This window comes from Rhineura floridana, chromosome 2 (genome assembly GCF_030035675.1).
Source record: "Rhineura floridana isolate rRhiFlo1 chromosome 2, rRhiFlo1.hap2, whole genome shotgun sequence".
In the NCBI taxonomy this organism is placed as follows: domain Eukaryota; kingdom Metazoa; phylum Chordata; class Lepidosauria; order Squamata; family Rhineuridae; genus Rhineura; species Rhineura floridana.
This window is the reverse complement of record NC_084481.1, coordinates 155,462,323-155,479,914: the sequence shown is the minus strand read 5'-3', so window position 1 is coordinate 155,479,914 and position 17,592 is coordinate 155,462,323. Positions and strand designations below refer to the sequence as shown.

The 17,592-nt window shown below is 43.1% G+C and overlaps 1 protein-coding gene across 20 annotated transcripts in view; it reads right to left on the bottom strand.

The window, feature by feature from the left end:
• LARGE2 (LARGE xylosyl- and glucuronyltransferase 2) overlaps positions 1 to 17,592 on the bottom strand; it is a 96,316-nt gene that overhangs the window by 26,063 nt on the left and 52,661 nt on the right. For 18 of the 20 annotated variants that reach the window (XR_009760659.1, XR_009760661.1, XR_009760671.1 and 15 more), the window contains 11 exons: positions 17,051 to 17,174; positions 15,103 to 15,274; positions 14,526 to 14,630; positions 9,789 to 9,901; positions 9,463 to 9,588; positions 9,123 to 9,278; positions 8,405 to 8,568; positions 5,231 to 5,509; positions 4,837 to 4,983; positions 2,676 to 2,871; positions 2,431 to 2,579 (listed from right to left, as the gene is read on the bottom strand). Coding sequence is in view for 2 of the 20 variants with exons in the window: in XM_061610857.1 (XP_061466841.1) it covers positions 2,431 to 2,579; positions 2,676 to 2,871; positions 4,837 to 4,983; positions 5,231 to 5,509; positions 8,405 to 8,568; positions 9,123 to 9,278; positions 9,463 to 9,588; positions 9,789 to 9,901; positions 14,526 to 14,630; positions 15,103 to 15,274; positions 17,051 to 17,174 (1,731 nt within the window). In the remaining 18 variants the exon portion in view is untranslated. Of the gene's footprint in view, positions 1 to 50; positions 2,580 to 2,675; positions 2,872 to 4,836; positions 4,984 to 5,230; positions 5,510 to 8,404; positions 8,569 to 9,122; positions 9,279 to 9,462; positions 9,589 to 9,788; positions 9,902 to 14,525; positions 14,631 to 15,102; positions 15,275 to 17,050; positions 17,175 to 17,592 lie in introns of those variants that run through there. The other 2 variants (XM_061610858.1, XR_009760676.1) reach the window with 2 other exon arrangements.

The following is a 17,592-nucleotide window of genomic DNA, read 5'->3' as shown; positions in this document are numbered from 1 at the left end:
GTGACACCAGGCCACTTGTGACAAAATAACCACACAACTCTCGCAGAAGCTAGGAAAAGGATTTTTTCAAACTTTATTTGTAAAAGGAATATTGCATCTATTCTGTACAATGCTCACTGTGGGGCTGTTTCTTAATTTATATCAGTCTGCCTCAGCAGGACGGAACACTTCAATCCTAGCACTTTGGAAACTCTTGCATTCTAGCTTAATTCCAGGAAATCAAAGGCAAAACAAAGACTCCAGCAGCAGAAAGTCCTAGAGAATACTCCAGAACCAAGCAGATAAAAGAAACAATTTGAAAACCTGCGGCACCTAAATCGTTTATAGCTTGCGAGAAATTACCTTAAATTATATAAATAGCAAGTGGGGAAAGTGCACATTATGTCTACAGCCTCATCTTCCAGTGTTTTATCATTGTGGACCATTGCCGGGCTGAAGCTGCTCCCAGCACAGGCATCCAGCTACAGCATTAATTAGACACACTGTCAGTTGAGGATACAGCAAGAGGCTAACATTCCTTTCTTCAAAGAGCGTGATTAGTCCCTTTGAGGATCAAGTTTGCCAAGTCGCTATCAGGACAGCAGCCTGCAGGCAATAACTTGTCAGCTTCCAAGGTTGCAAAGACCTAATCTATAATCAGCTGCGACACTAGTTCCAACTAGGCTGAAGACAATCTGACTCCATTATAGAGTCCCACAAACAGCCCAATGGTGTAGTTCTGCAGATCGAGGCCATATTCCAGCTGATAAGTAAAGGGCAGGACTTGTGTTCCTCCATGGGAGGGGTCAAAAGCATGCTTGGCAATGATGTGCAACATCAAGATTGTAGCCGAGCTAAAACGATTTAATGACTAGTAGCCATGATAGCTAAAAACATCTCCATGGTCAGAGGGACTATACTTGTGTATTTTAGATGTTGGAGTGGGAAAAGAAGAGGCAAGCAGGGTTTTGCTATTTCCAAAATACCCCACTTATGAGCTTCTACTTGCCTGACCACTGTTGAAAAGGGACGTTTGGACTAAATGGATCTTGGTTTGAGACATGTACTCACTGCAAAATGCTTGCGCCATACAGCATCCATAGTACGGACACGGTTTTTCTTACACTAAGCTTTTTTCCCCACATAAGAAAGTGTTACCCATGAGCAGGCTTTAGAACAGGGCTAGGAAACCTTTTTTCAACCTGAGAGCCACATTCCCTTGTGAGCAGTTTCCAAAAGCTATATGCTGGTGATAATGAGGCCAGAATCAAAATGTGGATGGAGAAACAGCTGTGACTTTTCACATTTGTACAGTAGGTAACATTCCACCCACACAAGAGTCAGAGGCTTCTCTACACACACATCTCTACATCTAGGGAAGTAAGAGGCATTCTCATAGTTCAAGGGCCTATTCCAGCCAGCCAAAAAGCACTCAACCAGGGTGCAGAGTAGGGCTGGGCCTGGGCTTGCGGAAGACCCAGCTAGAGTGATCTGGGCCTGAGGTTCCACCACTTTTGCTTTAGACTGCTTCAGAATAGGTTATGATGGATTCTTTTTCAATCAGTAAAGCCCCACCATGACAGTAACATTATGCAGATATGTAAGAGATGTTATATTTATAGTCCAATTTAGTCTTAATTGCCGGATTTCAAATTTGGTTTTCAAGGAATGGGAAAACAATGAAAGAAAGGTGGCATGAAGGGGAAAATAAGATGGGGACACTGCACTATATGGAGACGCAAAATATTTGTAGAAAGCTTTATCTCCTCGTCCATAAGAGTACTACAAAATAAAGTCTACACTTCCACCACAGAAAATGGGTGAATGTAGCTGTATTTAGGCATAAGGGGCTCAAGAGTATGAGTTGGAAAAGGCCTCATCTTCAAAATAACAAAGGAAGCTGCCTTTGACAGTGTCAGATCACTGGGTCCATCTTGCTTGTTCTTGTCTACACCACTATTTTTAACATTGAGTGGCCTGATGTTCTTGGGCTACAACTACCATCATCCCTAAACAGCATAGTCAATGGTCAGGGATGATGGGTAGTGTAGTCCATCAACATCCAGGGATCCAAGATTGAAGAACACTAATCTACATGGATTGGTAGGGCTCTCTAGAATTTCAGACCCAGGAACCCATCTTCTCCTTAATTTGGAAACAATATGCAAAAGGAAGCAGATGCATACAAATATATGAAACTTCCCTAATTTAGAATGGGGACAGAATTTAAATTTGTTCCATAGCCCTGAACAGTGTGTCTCCCCAGAGCTGTACCCACAATCTAGGCAAGGACTGTATTACGAAGCTACCACTGGGAAGAGACACAGCTGCATATCTGGACTGCTCCTCCTCTGTTCACAAATTGCTTTGTACATACTGTCCTTTGGTGTCCAGGTTGCCATTCACAGGCTTCTCTCAGCAGTGAGGTATTTGAGTGCAGCAGCACCATACTTGCGTGACAGGTCCTGATGGAACTCTTCCCTCAGGGTCTCCAGGCAGTCCCGGTAACTGGAGCTCAGGCGGAATTTGGAAATGTCAAAACTGGGAGCATGAGGCATATGGATCATGAAGGCGTTGGGCAGGACCAGCAGCTGATACTCCTGCAAAAAGGCATGAAGTTGCTGACAAGGCCAGTTCCCTGGGAAGCCATACAACCCAAGATGAAACCTTGTGGAATGTTCTAGCTGTACACTCACCTGGGCATCAAGCTCCATTATGTGAGACACCTTGTTCCAGCCAAACCCAACAAATCTCTGGTCATACAGGGGGCAGTCACGTCTTACTACAACGTAAGGCTCAAAGTGTGGCTGCCACTCCGCTTGATATGGTACTGTGGCTGTTCGCCACTTGGCATAGTCCGTTGGAGCATGGCCCTGTGGCCACACATGGTACCTACACACAAATACATAAGAGAATTGAGAAAATTCTGTTATCTAGGATTTCTGTCTCCAGACAGTCCTCCGTGCTGAAAAATGAAATAACTAATCAAAGCTACTCACGATAAAACAGATAATCTTAAATCATGTCTTTAGTTATGCCTGACAACAAGAGAATCATGCTTCATGGATATGCACAACTTGCCACGTTTTGGATTAATTAATGTTATTACCATCTCTTGGTTCTGTAGTTACTATGAATAATTTTATTTATTTCCCATTTTTTATTCTGCCCTTTCTCCAAAGAGCTCAGGATAGCATGTATGTTCTCCTTGCATCGATTCTTCTCACATCTCCCTTATTAAATTAATAAACTGAGAGAAAGTGATTCACCCAACATCACTCAGTGAACTTCAGCTGAGCGGAAATTTGAACCTGCACTCCTTGGACCTAGTGTGACATTCCAACCACTGTGCTATACTGGCTGGTGTAGCCAGCCCACCTAGAGCTATTATAATGTCTGTAGCGAGCATGCTAGAGTTTGGGCTTGGAGGGAGGCCTGGCGTCTTACCTTTGCCACAGACTAACCACATGGCCTTGGCAAAGTCACCTTAGTCTCAATTCCCCAAGTGTAAAAATGGAATAATGCAAATAGGCCCCTATGAGCATACCTACAAGAACTTGAGGACTAGATGAGACCAGGACGTGAATCACAAGAGAGAGAAAAAAAGTAATACAAAAATAATCAGATTTAAGGAAGGAGTTATGAGAGATGGAGCCAACAGAAAGGACTATTTATGAAGAAATGCATATATCCAGACATTATGCTCCGTATGGGAACGCTAAAAGGGGGCATACAACAAAGAATAAGAATAAAGAGGGGCCCAATTGGGTACCCTGTCCCACCGCCCAACCTAGTCAAGCCTCTCTGGTAGCAACAGGTAGTGGAGCATTGGGGCAACAGGCTCATACAAGATCCTTCAAATATCCTGGGATGAAGATGCTTAGGACTTATAGGAAATAATCAGCACTTTTGGATTGTGTCCTGAAACAAACTAAAAGCCAATACAGAAAAGATCCAGAGCTGTATGTTTCAAAAACAGGCTCCAAACAAATCCAAGCAGTGGTATTTTATATGAAGGGAGAAAAGCAGGGGTGGGGAACCAGGCCACCAGGGGATCCAATTTGGCACCAAACCACAGCCACCTGTCACCACAGCCTGATGACTGGGTATTAAATTCTGCTCAGGGTGGCTGCATGTGCCTGTTCTCAGCTAAACAAATGCAGGCTTCTTTGCCCTCATCTCCCAGGAAGTGGAGAAAGCTCCACGTTTGCAGTCCTACGATCTGCCCTTCCCAAAACACTGAGCACAGAGCTAGCAATGTCCTTTGTGCTGTGCCTGGCAGCCAGCGTTGGGAACCCTGCACAAGGGATTTTGATGGGTGGGACACCCACCTGTCAAATCACATGACATAATGACACCACGATTGATAAATTTGGCCTGCAAGGTCAATCCTAATAAGAACCTGGCCTGCAGAGCCAAAAATATTCCCCACCCCTGGAGAAAAGGAAAAGAAGTAAGAGGGGACTTGGAAGACTGAATGGTGCAAAGGAGATAGTGAGAAGGAAGGAAAGTGGGAAATGAAAAACAGGAGCAATCAGGAAATACCAAGAGGAGGACTTGGGAAAAGAAAGCTGAAAGGGAATGGAAGAGATTGCCAGAGGAAGGGGGAGACAAAAGCATGAGCCGAACTGGGGGGAAAGAACAGGAGGAAACATTCATGGCCAGGAGCTGGAAGACTGAATTTACATCCCAGTTCCACATCACCAGCCAAACCTCAGGCTGCCAGCCACTAGGAAGACTGGGAAGCACTGCGACTGGGTCATGCATGTTCTCTGGTTCCAGAGGATGGTCCAGCAATTCTTTGAGCCCACGTTTCAGGTGGGAGGAATGGCCTTTTGTTTTTGTCCCAGCACCTACCTGAAGGTATAGAGGGAGCCCATGTCCAGCATGGAGAGCAGCTCCGCTTTGGATTTGGGAAAGGTGAGGCGGTAATGCAGGGTCTCAAACGCAGGCACGATGAGTGCTGCCTTCCTTTGGGGCAGTTCAAGCTGCAAGATGGAGTTCCTGGGGCACAAAAAGTGGGGAAAGGCTGTTGGATTGTTGCTAAACGAGGATTCCAAAAATCATTTATCTCTTCATGTGAAAAGCACTCAGTCCTGGCATGTTTCTTGGTCTGAGGCCAATGTTTGAATGGTACCAACACGCAATGGTGAGCCTATCCTCTCTCAGTTTTGGCAAAGGAGTTTACAGCTTTACAAAGATTAGGAAAGTCAGTGGTTAGGAACTCTATGGGCCCCAGTGAGACACCCACCTGAGATAATCATAAAGGCCATACATAGGCAGGAAGTCAATGTCTGTCAGGAAGACGTAAGGTGTCTGTGTGTTCTTCAATGCTATGTTGCGCAACAAGTTGACTGGATAAAACTGTCCTTCCTTGTACACAATGTGATAGGCAACATTCCTGCGGTTACTCAGCACCTCCGAGGCCTGGGCATAGCGCAGGAATTGCTGGGCCTCTGCATCCGACATATACAGTGCCAGACTAATGGGGCCTGTCCAGTGTTTGCATATGGCCTCCAGCATCTGTAACCTACAGATCAATGGGACAAATCAAGAGCATAAGATATCCTCCAGCTAGGAAGTACAAAAAGCCACAAGACCGAGCCATCCCAGGCCTGAATGAGCTTGGAATACTTAACTTCAACAATGTTCTTCAACCACCCCATGCAAACTGACTGTCACCACCACATACTGTGGCCCTCATTTACTCATCCTATAAAGCTTTTCCTATCCCTTTCCAGTCTTTCTCTATAACAAGGGACCGGTGAAAAGTTCACCATGTCACAAGAATTGGCAGGTCTCCTCAAATATAGGCTTGCACAGTGCGAAGCATGAGAACTTGTATCTAGCAGCGAGTTTTTGCTGTGTAACCTTCTATTGACAATCATACAAAAGGGTTCTGTCCACCTTATGTTCTGGGATCTGTCACCATTTGCACTTGGATTTCATGACGTTTTGAATTCAAAATATTGTACCTTACAAGCATTTGCACAGGTGATCTGGGCAGAATTGGTCTTGTGTTGTTCCAGTCCTTCTGCCATCATGAAAACAATTCTTTTAATGGTCAGTTTCCATCATTGCACCCATCTGCTGAACCATGCAGCCACTTCTTGTTCCTTTCATAGAAGGTAAAACCTGTCTATTCTGTCCCCAAAATCAGATTACTTCACAATTCTCAAGGTTCCCACCCACCCCCGTTCCCCCCAGAAAACTGGATCAACTATCAGGACATATATGGGTTCAGGTGTACAATTTCAGCGTTTATTAATACAACATTTAAAAAATGACCACCTCTCAATTCTGGAAGGAGAACACACCTGTGTGTATGGGAAATGGGTCAAGATTTACTCCAGAACAGTGAGAGAGAAGAAAATAATTGAAGCTAAACTATGATAAGGCAGCTCCTCTAAGATAAAAAAGGCTAGAACTAACTCTTAATGCAGATGCAAAGCTACCAAAGACAGCAGTCCTTGCTCCATTCTCATTCTCCTTCGTAACATCTGAGGACACTCAACCTATGATGTGATCACACTCCCAAATTTCCCTACCCTCACAAGCAGCAGCCAATGAATCACACACTGCAGGGCAAGGGAAACTTGCAAAACCATTCATCGTACTCCGCCTTTCTTCCAGGATGGAAATCAAGATTGCAGATATTAGGTTTCCAGATGGTCTTCCATCCAGGCACTGGCCAGACATAGTCCTGCTTAGCTTCAGCAAGATTGCTATGTCTTATGCCTTCAGACCGTGCCCATATTCTATATGAAATATGCTTAAAAAATCATGGGGGAAGAATAAGACACTCATCTGCCATAGTGCCCAGTTGTAGCCTAAGGCTGTAATCCTATGCACACTAATTTAGGAGTAAGCCCCAGTAATCTCAGTCAGACTTTGATCTAAGTAAACATCTAAGTAAACCTGCATAGAATTGGGCTGTACAAGAGCCTTAGTCTGAAAATAGAGTCTAGGTTTGTTAGTGCACCATGAACTAGATTGTTTCTGTTCTCTGTAAGACTTTCTTCTGCTAGCAAATAAATCAATCCCATTAGGTTCCATGGTCTTAAAAGAGGGGATGATCATGGGGAAGACAGCAATGGACTATGTGAAAAACTTCCACATATCCTCAGAATGTCAATTCCCTGTTAGACAGCATCTGGTCTCTCTTTTATTCCAATATTATTGAAAGTGAATAATTTCAACGATCTACATTACATGTTTTCACTGAATCCACTTTTCCTCACTGGGATTTGGATTACATTAATACAGAACTCTGTTTGTAGCCCCTCTTGTCTTTTCCACATCTTTGTCATGACCAACCGGTGCTATGGATAAAAAGGGGATGCTGTTCTAACAAAAACAGGCAACTCTAGTAAGTTGTACAGTAGGCATAAGTCCAAGAGGTGAATCTACTCACCTCAGATTGCTAAAGCAACAGGAGGCAACACATTTGCTCCTTTACAACTGGCTGTACAGCCATTCAAAGGAACAGGAGAGCGTAATACTAGAAAAAATAGGCAGGGTCCTGCATGCTCTAGCAAATGAGGCTTATGCCATGGAGCAGATCCTAGTTTTTCATTTTATGTTTAGGTATTACAAGCAACCTGCAGCAATTAAAATGTTGTAAATGAGATAATCAAGCATCATCTCAACAGCTGCAAGGGTGATGTCAGAGCTTTGAAACAGAGGCTATCCGAAGAGAAGGGAACCAACAATGGCAGAACTAACTGAATATCTACAACCCTTGGATAGTATGAAAAAGACTTTTTAAAAAATTGTGTTCTCTAGTGAATGAAGACTATTTGGATTTTAATGACAGTCATTTTCCACTCTAATTTAATGACCCTACATGTCTATTTTTTTAATGTCACATTAAAATAATAAAAGGAAAACAAATTATGCACCAGTGCATGCATGGCTTTGTCAATTTTCAGTTCAGTGAATTCAGATCTCACCCAACAGTCTTCCACTTTCATGTTGAACCCTATTTTCTAGTACTAGCAAATACTTCCAAAAATTTGGTAACTGTGTGTGCTTATATTGCCTTTGATGTTAACTTGGAGACCAGTGGAAGCCCTACTCTTGCAATACTCCTTCCATTTTAGTCTTCAGATGACACTGGTCACATTTTAAATAATATTTTTCAGCAACCCTGACTATTAAGAAACTTGTTCTAAAACAAACAAACAGAAGCAGAACTCTCAGGAAAGCACAGTCACTCCCGTTGTTTGCGTCATACAGTTATGTTGTGTAGTGAGAATATTGCTAGAGAATTTACAGTTTTATTAACTCAGCTTGGGCACAGAGGCCTCTTGGACGGAGAAACCCATACAGAAAGAGCCACAAGCTGGCTGAAATTTTAGCTCCCAGCAGTGGAATTTAGGGCAGAAGGCACAACACCTCCCTCTGTTCCTTTCCCATCTGGTACCTGTCCATGGAGAGCTGAGCTACAAGAGTGACATCAGCTGCATCAGCCAAGACTGGGAAATCATACTGTAGGAAGAAGAGATGCACACGGTGCTGAATAAGGCTCTGCCTCCGAAAATCATAGCAAGGATCATCTTCATCTAGCTCCTCTAGGGCCTGTTGGAGCTAAATTTACACAGGAGCGAGAGATGAGGAGAGATAAGGCTAAGGTGGTTATGTTGATCTAGCGTGAAGTAGAAATACAATGCAACTTCAAAATGTGGGATTTTCTATAGCCTGGGAGAGGTTCTTGAGTTTTGTTCTAACTAGAACATACAGTATCAGTCAACTAATCCTGATTGAAATAATGTGAATGCATTCTTCTGAATGTGGTGAAACCATGCAGAATTTTAGATTTGCCATTACAATTCCTTAGGAATAATAACTAGGAGTAACAATGGAACTTTAGCAAATACTGTGAATATAAAAAGATAAGGTATAGAACAAGGACTGAAAGTCATCATCAACTGGCAACTGAACTGGAATTAAGTTGTCTCATTTAAAGTAGCCTGAGACAGTCAGGATTCTATAGAAGCTAGGTGGCATAGTAATGCATGCACATAAGGTTTTGAGATACATGCCCCCTCCATTTAGACTAGCTAAACAAACTGGAAATCTGGGGGGATTCTCCATATCAGAGATGATAAGAACGGAGAAGAGTTAAAAAGGCAGGCTCTAACCTGGCCACTGGGCAAACTGGATAGGCTGGCACAGCCAAAAAGCTCCCTGCGCAGCAGGTTGCCATCATACTCTAGGAAGGTCAAGTAGAGGTTCCGGAAGAACTCCACATGCTTGTTCTTCACTCGCAGCTTCTTGGGAGAGTTCCAGTGAATCACCTGGGAATATAAAGCTAAAACTTAAGGCGCATCACATATTCCAGCTACCCCACATCCTCAGCCAAGCCTCTTGAGCACCGACATTGTTTAGGTTAGAGATCTCTGAAAGGCTCACCAAAACAGATGTCTGCACACAGCTGCAAAAGAAATTCATGAAAGCCTCAGCCAGGGAGGAAATACCCACCTTAAGATCAGACACCTCTGTATAGCACTGCTCTGAACGGGTGTGATCAGAGAGCTGCACATTCCAGAAGCACGGGAGCCGGTATACCAGTGTTGGGCTCTGTTTGATCACTGCATTAAAGATGTCCTAAAAGAGAGATTGCAGTTTGCACACTGGGCACTCTGGAAGAGGAGAAAGGCCCAGGGTAAAACCAAGTGTGAAGCCAAGCCAGGAAAAAATAAATTGCTCTTTATTACACAATAAACCCACAAACTGCAGAAGATGAAAGGTGTCTTCTGGGCCTAAGGTTGAAGAACAGCAAGGCCTGCAAAGCTCGGAACACTCGCCTGATCCGCCAGTGAGGTGGCTAGCATGCTCATGAGCTCCCGCTCTGCTGTCAGCCGCCACATTTGCTCCCAACCAATTCGACGCAGGTGCTCCAGCAGCAACAGGATCACTCCTAGGGAGAAAGAGAAACCATGAGCATCTCTAGGATCAGACAAAAGCACCCAATCGGTCCTGAGCTCTACTCTGAACATCACATCTTTTTAGAAGTAGAAGACAGCTTCGTTTCCTAACCTTAAAACTCTTCTCCATTCCCAATTGAAAGGCCATGTGGTTTGAAATCCATTTCAGTCCCTATAATGACATCTTCAGGGAACTGCCAACGTTAGAAGAACCCACAGGCTACACAAAAGATAGTGACCACTGTCCTGAAGGAGAAGGCAGAAGGAAAGGCTGCAGGGTGTGGAAATGGCTCTCTCCTTCCCCTACGTGATTGTCTCTTAATCTCAGGCTCTCCCCTTCATCCCAAAAAACCCTAACAGGAAAGATAATTCACTGAAAAGCACATAGAACTGTGAAGGGGGGAGTGAATCCAACTCTGAAGGGAGGGGACAGGGCCACACAAATCCACACCATGCTTTCACATGCCAGGAGTAGAAGTCTTTGAAAGAAATAACCTTAAAGATCCAAATACCTTTAGACCCTGAAGTCTGAAGCAACACTTCCCCCTTCATACTCCTAAAAGTATATTCTAATTATGATAACAAGGGAAGCGCCTTCTCTGTTGTGGCATCCCAATTGCCACATGGTGGCACAACCTCCCCATAGAGGTGTGACTGGCACCAACTTTGTAATGCCTTTGGCACCAGATCCAAAACTTTTTTGTCTGCCCAGGTATTTTAAGTTGGTTAGTTTGTCCCACTGTATCCTTACTATCTTTTGACACCATTTTAAGATTTTATTTTATTGTGTTTACAGTATTTTATGGTTGTATGAAGAAAATCACCCTGTGCTTTATACATTACAGCACAGCCTTTGACTGTGTAGATCAAAAACTATGGAATGCTTTAAAAGAAATGGGGGTGCCACAGCATCTGATTGTCCTGATGCGCAACCTATACTCTGCACAAGAGGCTACTGTAAGGACAGAATATGGAGAAACCGATTGGTTCCCAATAGGAAAGGGTGTGAGATGGGTGTATTTTATCACCCTATTTGTTTAATCTGTACACAGAACGTACCAAATGGAAAGCGGGATTGGACCAAGATGAAGGAGGTGTGAAAACTGGAGGGAGAAATATCAATAATTTAAGATATGCAGATAATACCATACTACTAGCAGAAACTAGTAATGATTTGAAATGAATGCTGATGAAAGTTAAAGAGGAAAGCACAAAAGCAGGACTACAGCTGAACATCAAGAAGACTAAAGTAATGATAACAGAAGATTTATGCAACTTTACAGTTGACAACGAGGACACTGAACTTGTCAAGGATTATCAATACCTCGGCACAGTCATTAACCAAAATAGAGACAATAGTCAAGAAATCAGAAGGCTAGGACTGGGGAGGGCAGCTATGGGAGAAGTAGAAAAGGTCCTCAAATGCAAAGATGTATCACTGCACACTAAAGTCAGACCATGGTATTCCCGATCTCTATGTATGGATGTGAAAGTTGGACAGTGAAAAAGGCAGATAAGAGAAAAATCAACTCATTTGAAATGTGGTGTTGGAGGAGAGCTTTGTGGATACCATGGACTGCAAAAAAGACAAATAATTGGGTGTTAGAACAAATCAAACCAGAACTATCACTAGAAGCTAAAATGATGAAACTGAGGTTATCCTACTTTGGACACATCATGAGAAGACATGATTCACTAGAAAAGACAATAATGCTGGGAAAAACAGAAGGGAGTAGAAAAAGAGGAAGGCCAAACGAGAGATGGATTGATTCCATAAGGGAAGCCACAGACCTGAACTTAACAAGATCTGAACAGGGCGGTTCGTGACAGGTGCTCTTGGAGGTCACTGATTCATAGGGTCGCCATAAGTCATAATCAACTTGAAGGCACATAACAACAAATGAACACTTTAATTATATTTATAGTACCCTGACCCGCAATGAAGATGTTGAGCCTGTGTGCGGAGGCTATGAGACGGATGAATTCCCTGATAGGAGTCATTAGGAAAGAGACTGAAATTAGAACTGCCAATACCATAATGCTGTTATAAAAAACTATGGTGTGATTGCACTTGGAATACTTGTGTACAGGTCTTCTTGTCTCAATTCAAAAAGTATATTGTAAAGCTGGAAAAGGTTCAGAAAAGGGCAACCAAAATGATCAGGGGGTTGGAGCAACTCCCCTACGAGGTAAGATTACAGTATTTGGGGCTTTTTTTAATTTAGTAAGGGGGAGGGATGACAAAAGCATATACAGTGCCTTACAAAAGTATTCAGTGGTTACTAGTCATAATGGCTATGTACTACCTCCAGTATCAGTGATTACATTTCTCTGGACCACTAGTTGCTGGGGATCTCAAGTGGGAGAAGTCCAGTCCTCTTTATAGGCTTCCCATAGGTATTTGGCTAGCCTCTGTGAGAACAGAATGCTGGACTAGAAAAGCTTTTGGTCTGGTCCACAAAGGCTATCCTTGTGTTCTTAGGATATCTTTGATGAAGGACAGCTTATAAACATTCATTCATTCATTCAATCAATCAATCAATCAATCAAAGCATTTTAAAATCTTGCAACAGAGTGGCTGATCTTCAGTGTTGCCAACCAAGAGAAATATAGGAAACCTGTAATGCAGTGGCAGGCATAAACTCATACTTCCCCCACAAGGGAAGCCTACCTCACATGGACAGACATAGATCTCCAAAAGACCTGCTACAACAAGCAGTTTTGTGGAAAACCACCAGGTAATGCCAAAAAATCCCCCCACACGTCAAGCAGTTATAAGTGAGAGGAAGCTCATTTCTGGGGTCATTATCTTGTCAATCTTGAGGTGGTTTGCATGCCCATGTGGGTTTTGGTAGTGGAAAACAAACTTTGCCATGGCATTCAACCTAGCCCCATGAGTGTTTACCCACATTCTGAAATACTACCAGTGGTGTGGTTTATAAGTAACCAAGGACTTGAGACAGGTAGGTAGCAGTAGCAGTAGAACAACAAGAAAGAAAGAAAGAAAGAAAGAAAGAAAGAAAGAAAGAAAGAAAGAAAGAAAGAAAGAAAGAAAGAAAGAAAGAAAGAAAGTCATTCAAGCAGCAGTAAGTAGGGGAAGACAGCATTAATGAACATTGGCTCCTCATGGATAGAACTGTAGTTGTTGAGGTGAGGGTCAGGCTAGGGATTGCTAACAATGAATTCTCAGCAACTTCACTGAACTACAACTCCTGGATTCTTGGGGGATGGATAACCGTGACAGAAGACTGGAATAAAACCCGCATAAACTTACCCTGTAAATACTACTAATCATAGACTTGGACCACCTAGTCCAACCACTTGCTCAATGCGGGAGATATAGAGCATTCAACAGGCAGCTGTCTAGCCTCTTCTGCATTAAGACCTCCAGCGAGCAACAGCCCCACTCCCAGTAACTAGCTTCATTGTTAAACTCCTTCCTAATGTTCAACTGAAGTCTATCCTCCTGTAATTCAAGTGCATTAGACCTACTTCTGCTCTTTGAGGGAACAGAGAACAAGTCTTTGACCTCTTCTACGCAGCAGTTCATCAGGTATTTGAAGACAGCTATCCTACTCCTCTTAGTTTTTTCTTCAGGCTCTGCAAACCAGTCCCTTTAAACCAGAGGTTGTCAATATGGCACCCATGGGCACCTCTGAAGTCTTCACTTGGCAACCCCAAAGCCTCTGAGCATCTCTCCCCCAGTCATGAGGTGGTGAGAGTTGTTACCTTTTGCTCCCTTGAAAGGTACAGTAGCGCCCCACTTTTTGGCGCCCCACCTTTTGGTGCCCCGCTAATACGGTAGTGCCAGCGAGGCAATCAGCTGTAGCACGGGAAGCTTCAGCCGCCGCGCTCCAGCTGACAGCAATCAGTTGTAGCACGTGAGCGCGCAATCAGCTGGAGCGTGGGGAGCTTGCGTGCTACAGCTGATCGCTGTCAGCTGGAATACAGTAGGGCCCCACTTTCCAGCAATTTTTGCTTTTCGGCGGGGGCCTGGAACATAACCTGCCATATGAGTGGGGTCTTACTGTACATAGAACTGAAAAAGGATGTTGGAAAAGAAACACTCTTTTGCACTTCCTCTTTCAGCTCTATGTGCTTTTCAAGATTTGGATTACCTCTGCTACACCCAACTTTTATCCAGGTCCCTTGGAAAAGTGAAGTGTGCACACACTTGCTCCATCAGGGGATGGGAGTAAAGATCTAGGAAAGGGGGCAAGAAGTGACCAGAGGGGGTAGCGCCCATAGCACTCACTCAAAAATTGAAATATGCCCACAGGCCTAGAATGGTTGCCACCCCTGCTTTAACCTTTCCTCATAAGACTTGTTTTCCCTATGTTCGAAGTGATTTTTTTAACATTGCTTTTTAAAAATGTGTTTTTAAATTTGTATATTTGTTTTTAATATTTTTAACTGTTAGAGAGCTTCAGCTATGGGGCGGTATACAATAATTTGCTCAAAGCCAACCTGTGAACTCCACAGCTGAGTGAGGATATCTGAACCTAGATTTTGCCACATACAAGCCCAGTACTCAAGCCACTGCACAATGGGTAAAGAGGACTGCCCAACTGTCATCTGGCACATTCCATCAGCCGTTGTGGATGCTCTGGAACTCACCAGTATTGAAGCCACGTCCCAGTGCAGGCCATGGTTTATGATTCTTCCAGAGATTCCCTAGGTACCAATCACTTTGGTTTTCCACCAGCCCAATCACCTGTTTGTCTGATTAAGAGATAAGAAAAACGAGACCAAATGCAGGTAACAGACATTGATTGTCAACAAGATAGGTTCCCAGCTGAAACCCAGTACAGATTATTTGAGTCCTAGAAGCCAACAGATTCATGAGAAAGTCCATAGTAAAGCCTGCTTCCTAGTGTATAATGTTCAAAGGAGCAGATAAAATGGAAACACAAATGATTAATAAACCCATTCTGTATAAAGGACCACCAGAACTGTCAAAGGCACCAGCCCAACAGAATGAGCTATTGCCTCTGCAGAAGTGCTCAAAGATGGTTTAAAGCTAGGTTAAGAAACCTGCAGTCTAGCAACATCTGGAAGGCCACAACCCATCATCCTTAACCATCTGCCATACTGGCAGGGGCTGATGAGAACCGGAGTCCAAAAACATCTGGAGGGTCATGAATTTTCCATCCCCAGTCTAAAAGATCCCCATTCCCCAATAGTTGTTACTTACCTGAGAATTTCCCAAAGATTGCCCATAATTCAGCAATGTCAGTAGCAAAGGTGATGTCTGTATCAAGGACAATGACTTTGGAGAGATCAGAGGGCAGAGCCTTAGTGAGTGTTAGTTTCATCAGTCCATAGATTCCAGAGTAGTGTTTGTTAGGGATCCAGGAAATGTCCAGCTGCAAAAAAAGGAATAGCAATAGGAGAACAGTCAGGCCAATATCAGGACTATGTGTCTCATCTGTGGGCAAGACCAAAGCCTAAAACCACATTTGTTTCTATGGCGTGAATGAGAAAATACTAAAAAAGGAGAACATATTAAGCTAGCCTGTATATCCGCATTGAGATTTAGAAGCACTTTACACGAGTTAGATCTGTGCTACCACATGACATTCCTGTTTTCTATGGCAGCAGAGTTAAGATAAATTGCTTATAGTGTGCACACAAATGCAAATCCAAGTAGCCTCCATGTTGCTTACCATTCTTGTGGAACAGATCTACAAGTCTGCAAAAAGATATTGAGTGAGCTTCATCATCCTGGGCACTGCTAACATTTTCTAATGGGCTATGATACTGGTATAACGTGGCAAGATTTCAAAGCATGTATGGAGTCTGATCCTGCTCTAGATTTCATGGCCCCAAGGAAGAGACATGCAATGTTCCTTCCCCCACTAAAAACAAGAGACACCCAGTCCTATCTTCAGTGAAAGCATATGGCTTGCTCACTCACAATCCCCAATCCACTTTCCAAACTACTTCCTCACACATCAGAAATAAGAAAAAGTATGGAGAGTGAATCATTGCACTAGACCCAACATTTGGTTTGGGGGATCCTTCAAACATACATGTCTTGGTAATTTTGGATGCCTGCCATATATTTGGGGTTTGCCAATTGTTTTAGACATTAAAATGACCACAGAAAGATGCATATTCTCCGACACTAGAACTAATTTTACCTTTCTTCAGATACATCCAATTCAACCAAAAACAACAGAGAGACACCTACTTATTCACAGTAGAATGAAGCAACTTCATGTCTGAAATCAACAACTTTAATACCAAAACAATTGAATCGGAGAGTCCCACTGCATAATGCCAGAATCTGTCTACTTCCAAATTTCAAACTAAAATAAATTATGTTTCTAGTCTTTGTTATTGGCAGCAATTTCATGTAAAGTTTTGGCAATGGCTCAAATACCCTTTGTTCATTAGAGATGTGCTTGTGGTCTTTCCCCTCCTGTGTACAGGTGCTGATTCAGGGCTCCTTCTTTCACTTTGTTGAAAGATTAACATTCTTGGACAATGGAATCATGAATAGGCATCATATTAAAACTCAATTATTTCAAGTGCATATTTTGACCACTCTTCTGCTGCGTATCTATATGCAACATTAAGGATGATTTATGACCTACTGAAACCAGTCACAAACTGAGATCCAGCAACTACCATCAGGGGGCTCAATTTCAAGTGAAATTTTTTAAATTTTACTTATGTTAAGCATTTACTGCTGCTTAATTGTGTTAATAAGGATTCCATATTTAATTATTATTAGCAGCAATAGTATTGTTTACTATTTAATGTGGAATTTGTATTGTATTGTATGTGTGTGTTTGTGAGTCTACACACAAAAAAAATCTTTTTTCACTTAGATTTCTGTTGAAATGTGAAACCAGTATACGCCTTACATTTTATATACTTATAAATGGTTCAAACTGACTCAATAAGTGCACCCCCCTCCCCCAAATGAAACAATAACAGCAGATGAGAGGACAGTGAGTAGTGGAAGAGTTACTATCTCTCATCCCAAAGCAAACCATTTCCTACTTCAGGCCTTCCCTCCAGAGCTGCTCGCTTCACAGAAAGAGGGTCTCAAGAGGGAAATTCAAAAGGAGGGACGAAGGGGGAGAGAGAAAGAAAAGAGAAAGAGACAACAAGCTTGGATTGATCTTCCTTGCCTTCAAGTCATCAGCACTGTAGAAGCTAACATGAACAGAGGGCACCATCCAGGACTGGAACAAGGTCTGCAGGATCTTTTGGGCCACTGAGTCAGTGATGAGATGGAAGTGGAGAGGATTCTTCCTGTCAAGGGAGGAGACAGTTAATGCTCACAATAGTGAAAAGCAAGATTGTTAAGACAGAGACCTGTCCCATTTTCTGACACACACCCAAAATTATCCCATCTCTATGTCGCAGCAGGTGCCTTACTATGCCATACACAGAATCCTTGCAGCTACAAGTAGGTGAAAGAGGATGGGGCAGAGGACTCCAACAAGACAGCCAATGAGGTGTAGTGGTTAGAGTGTCAGACTGAGACCTGGGAGACCAGGATTCAAATCCCTGCTTGGCTATGAAACTCACTGGATAACCCTGGGCCACTCACTGTCTCTCAGCCGAACCTACCTCACAGGGTTGTTGTGAGGATAAAATTGGGAGGGGGAGAACCATGTTTGTATGCCACCTTGAGCTCCTTGTAGGAAAGGTGGGATGATGATGATGA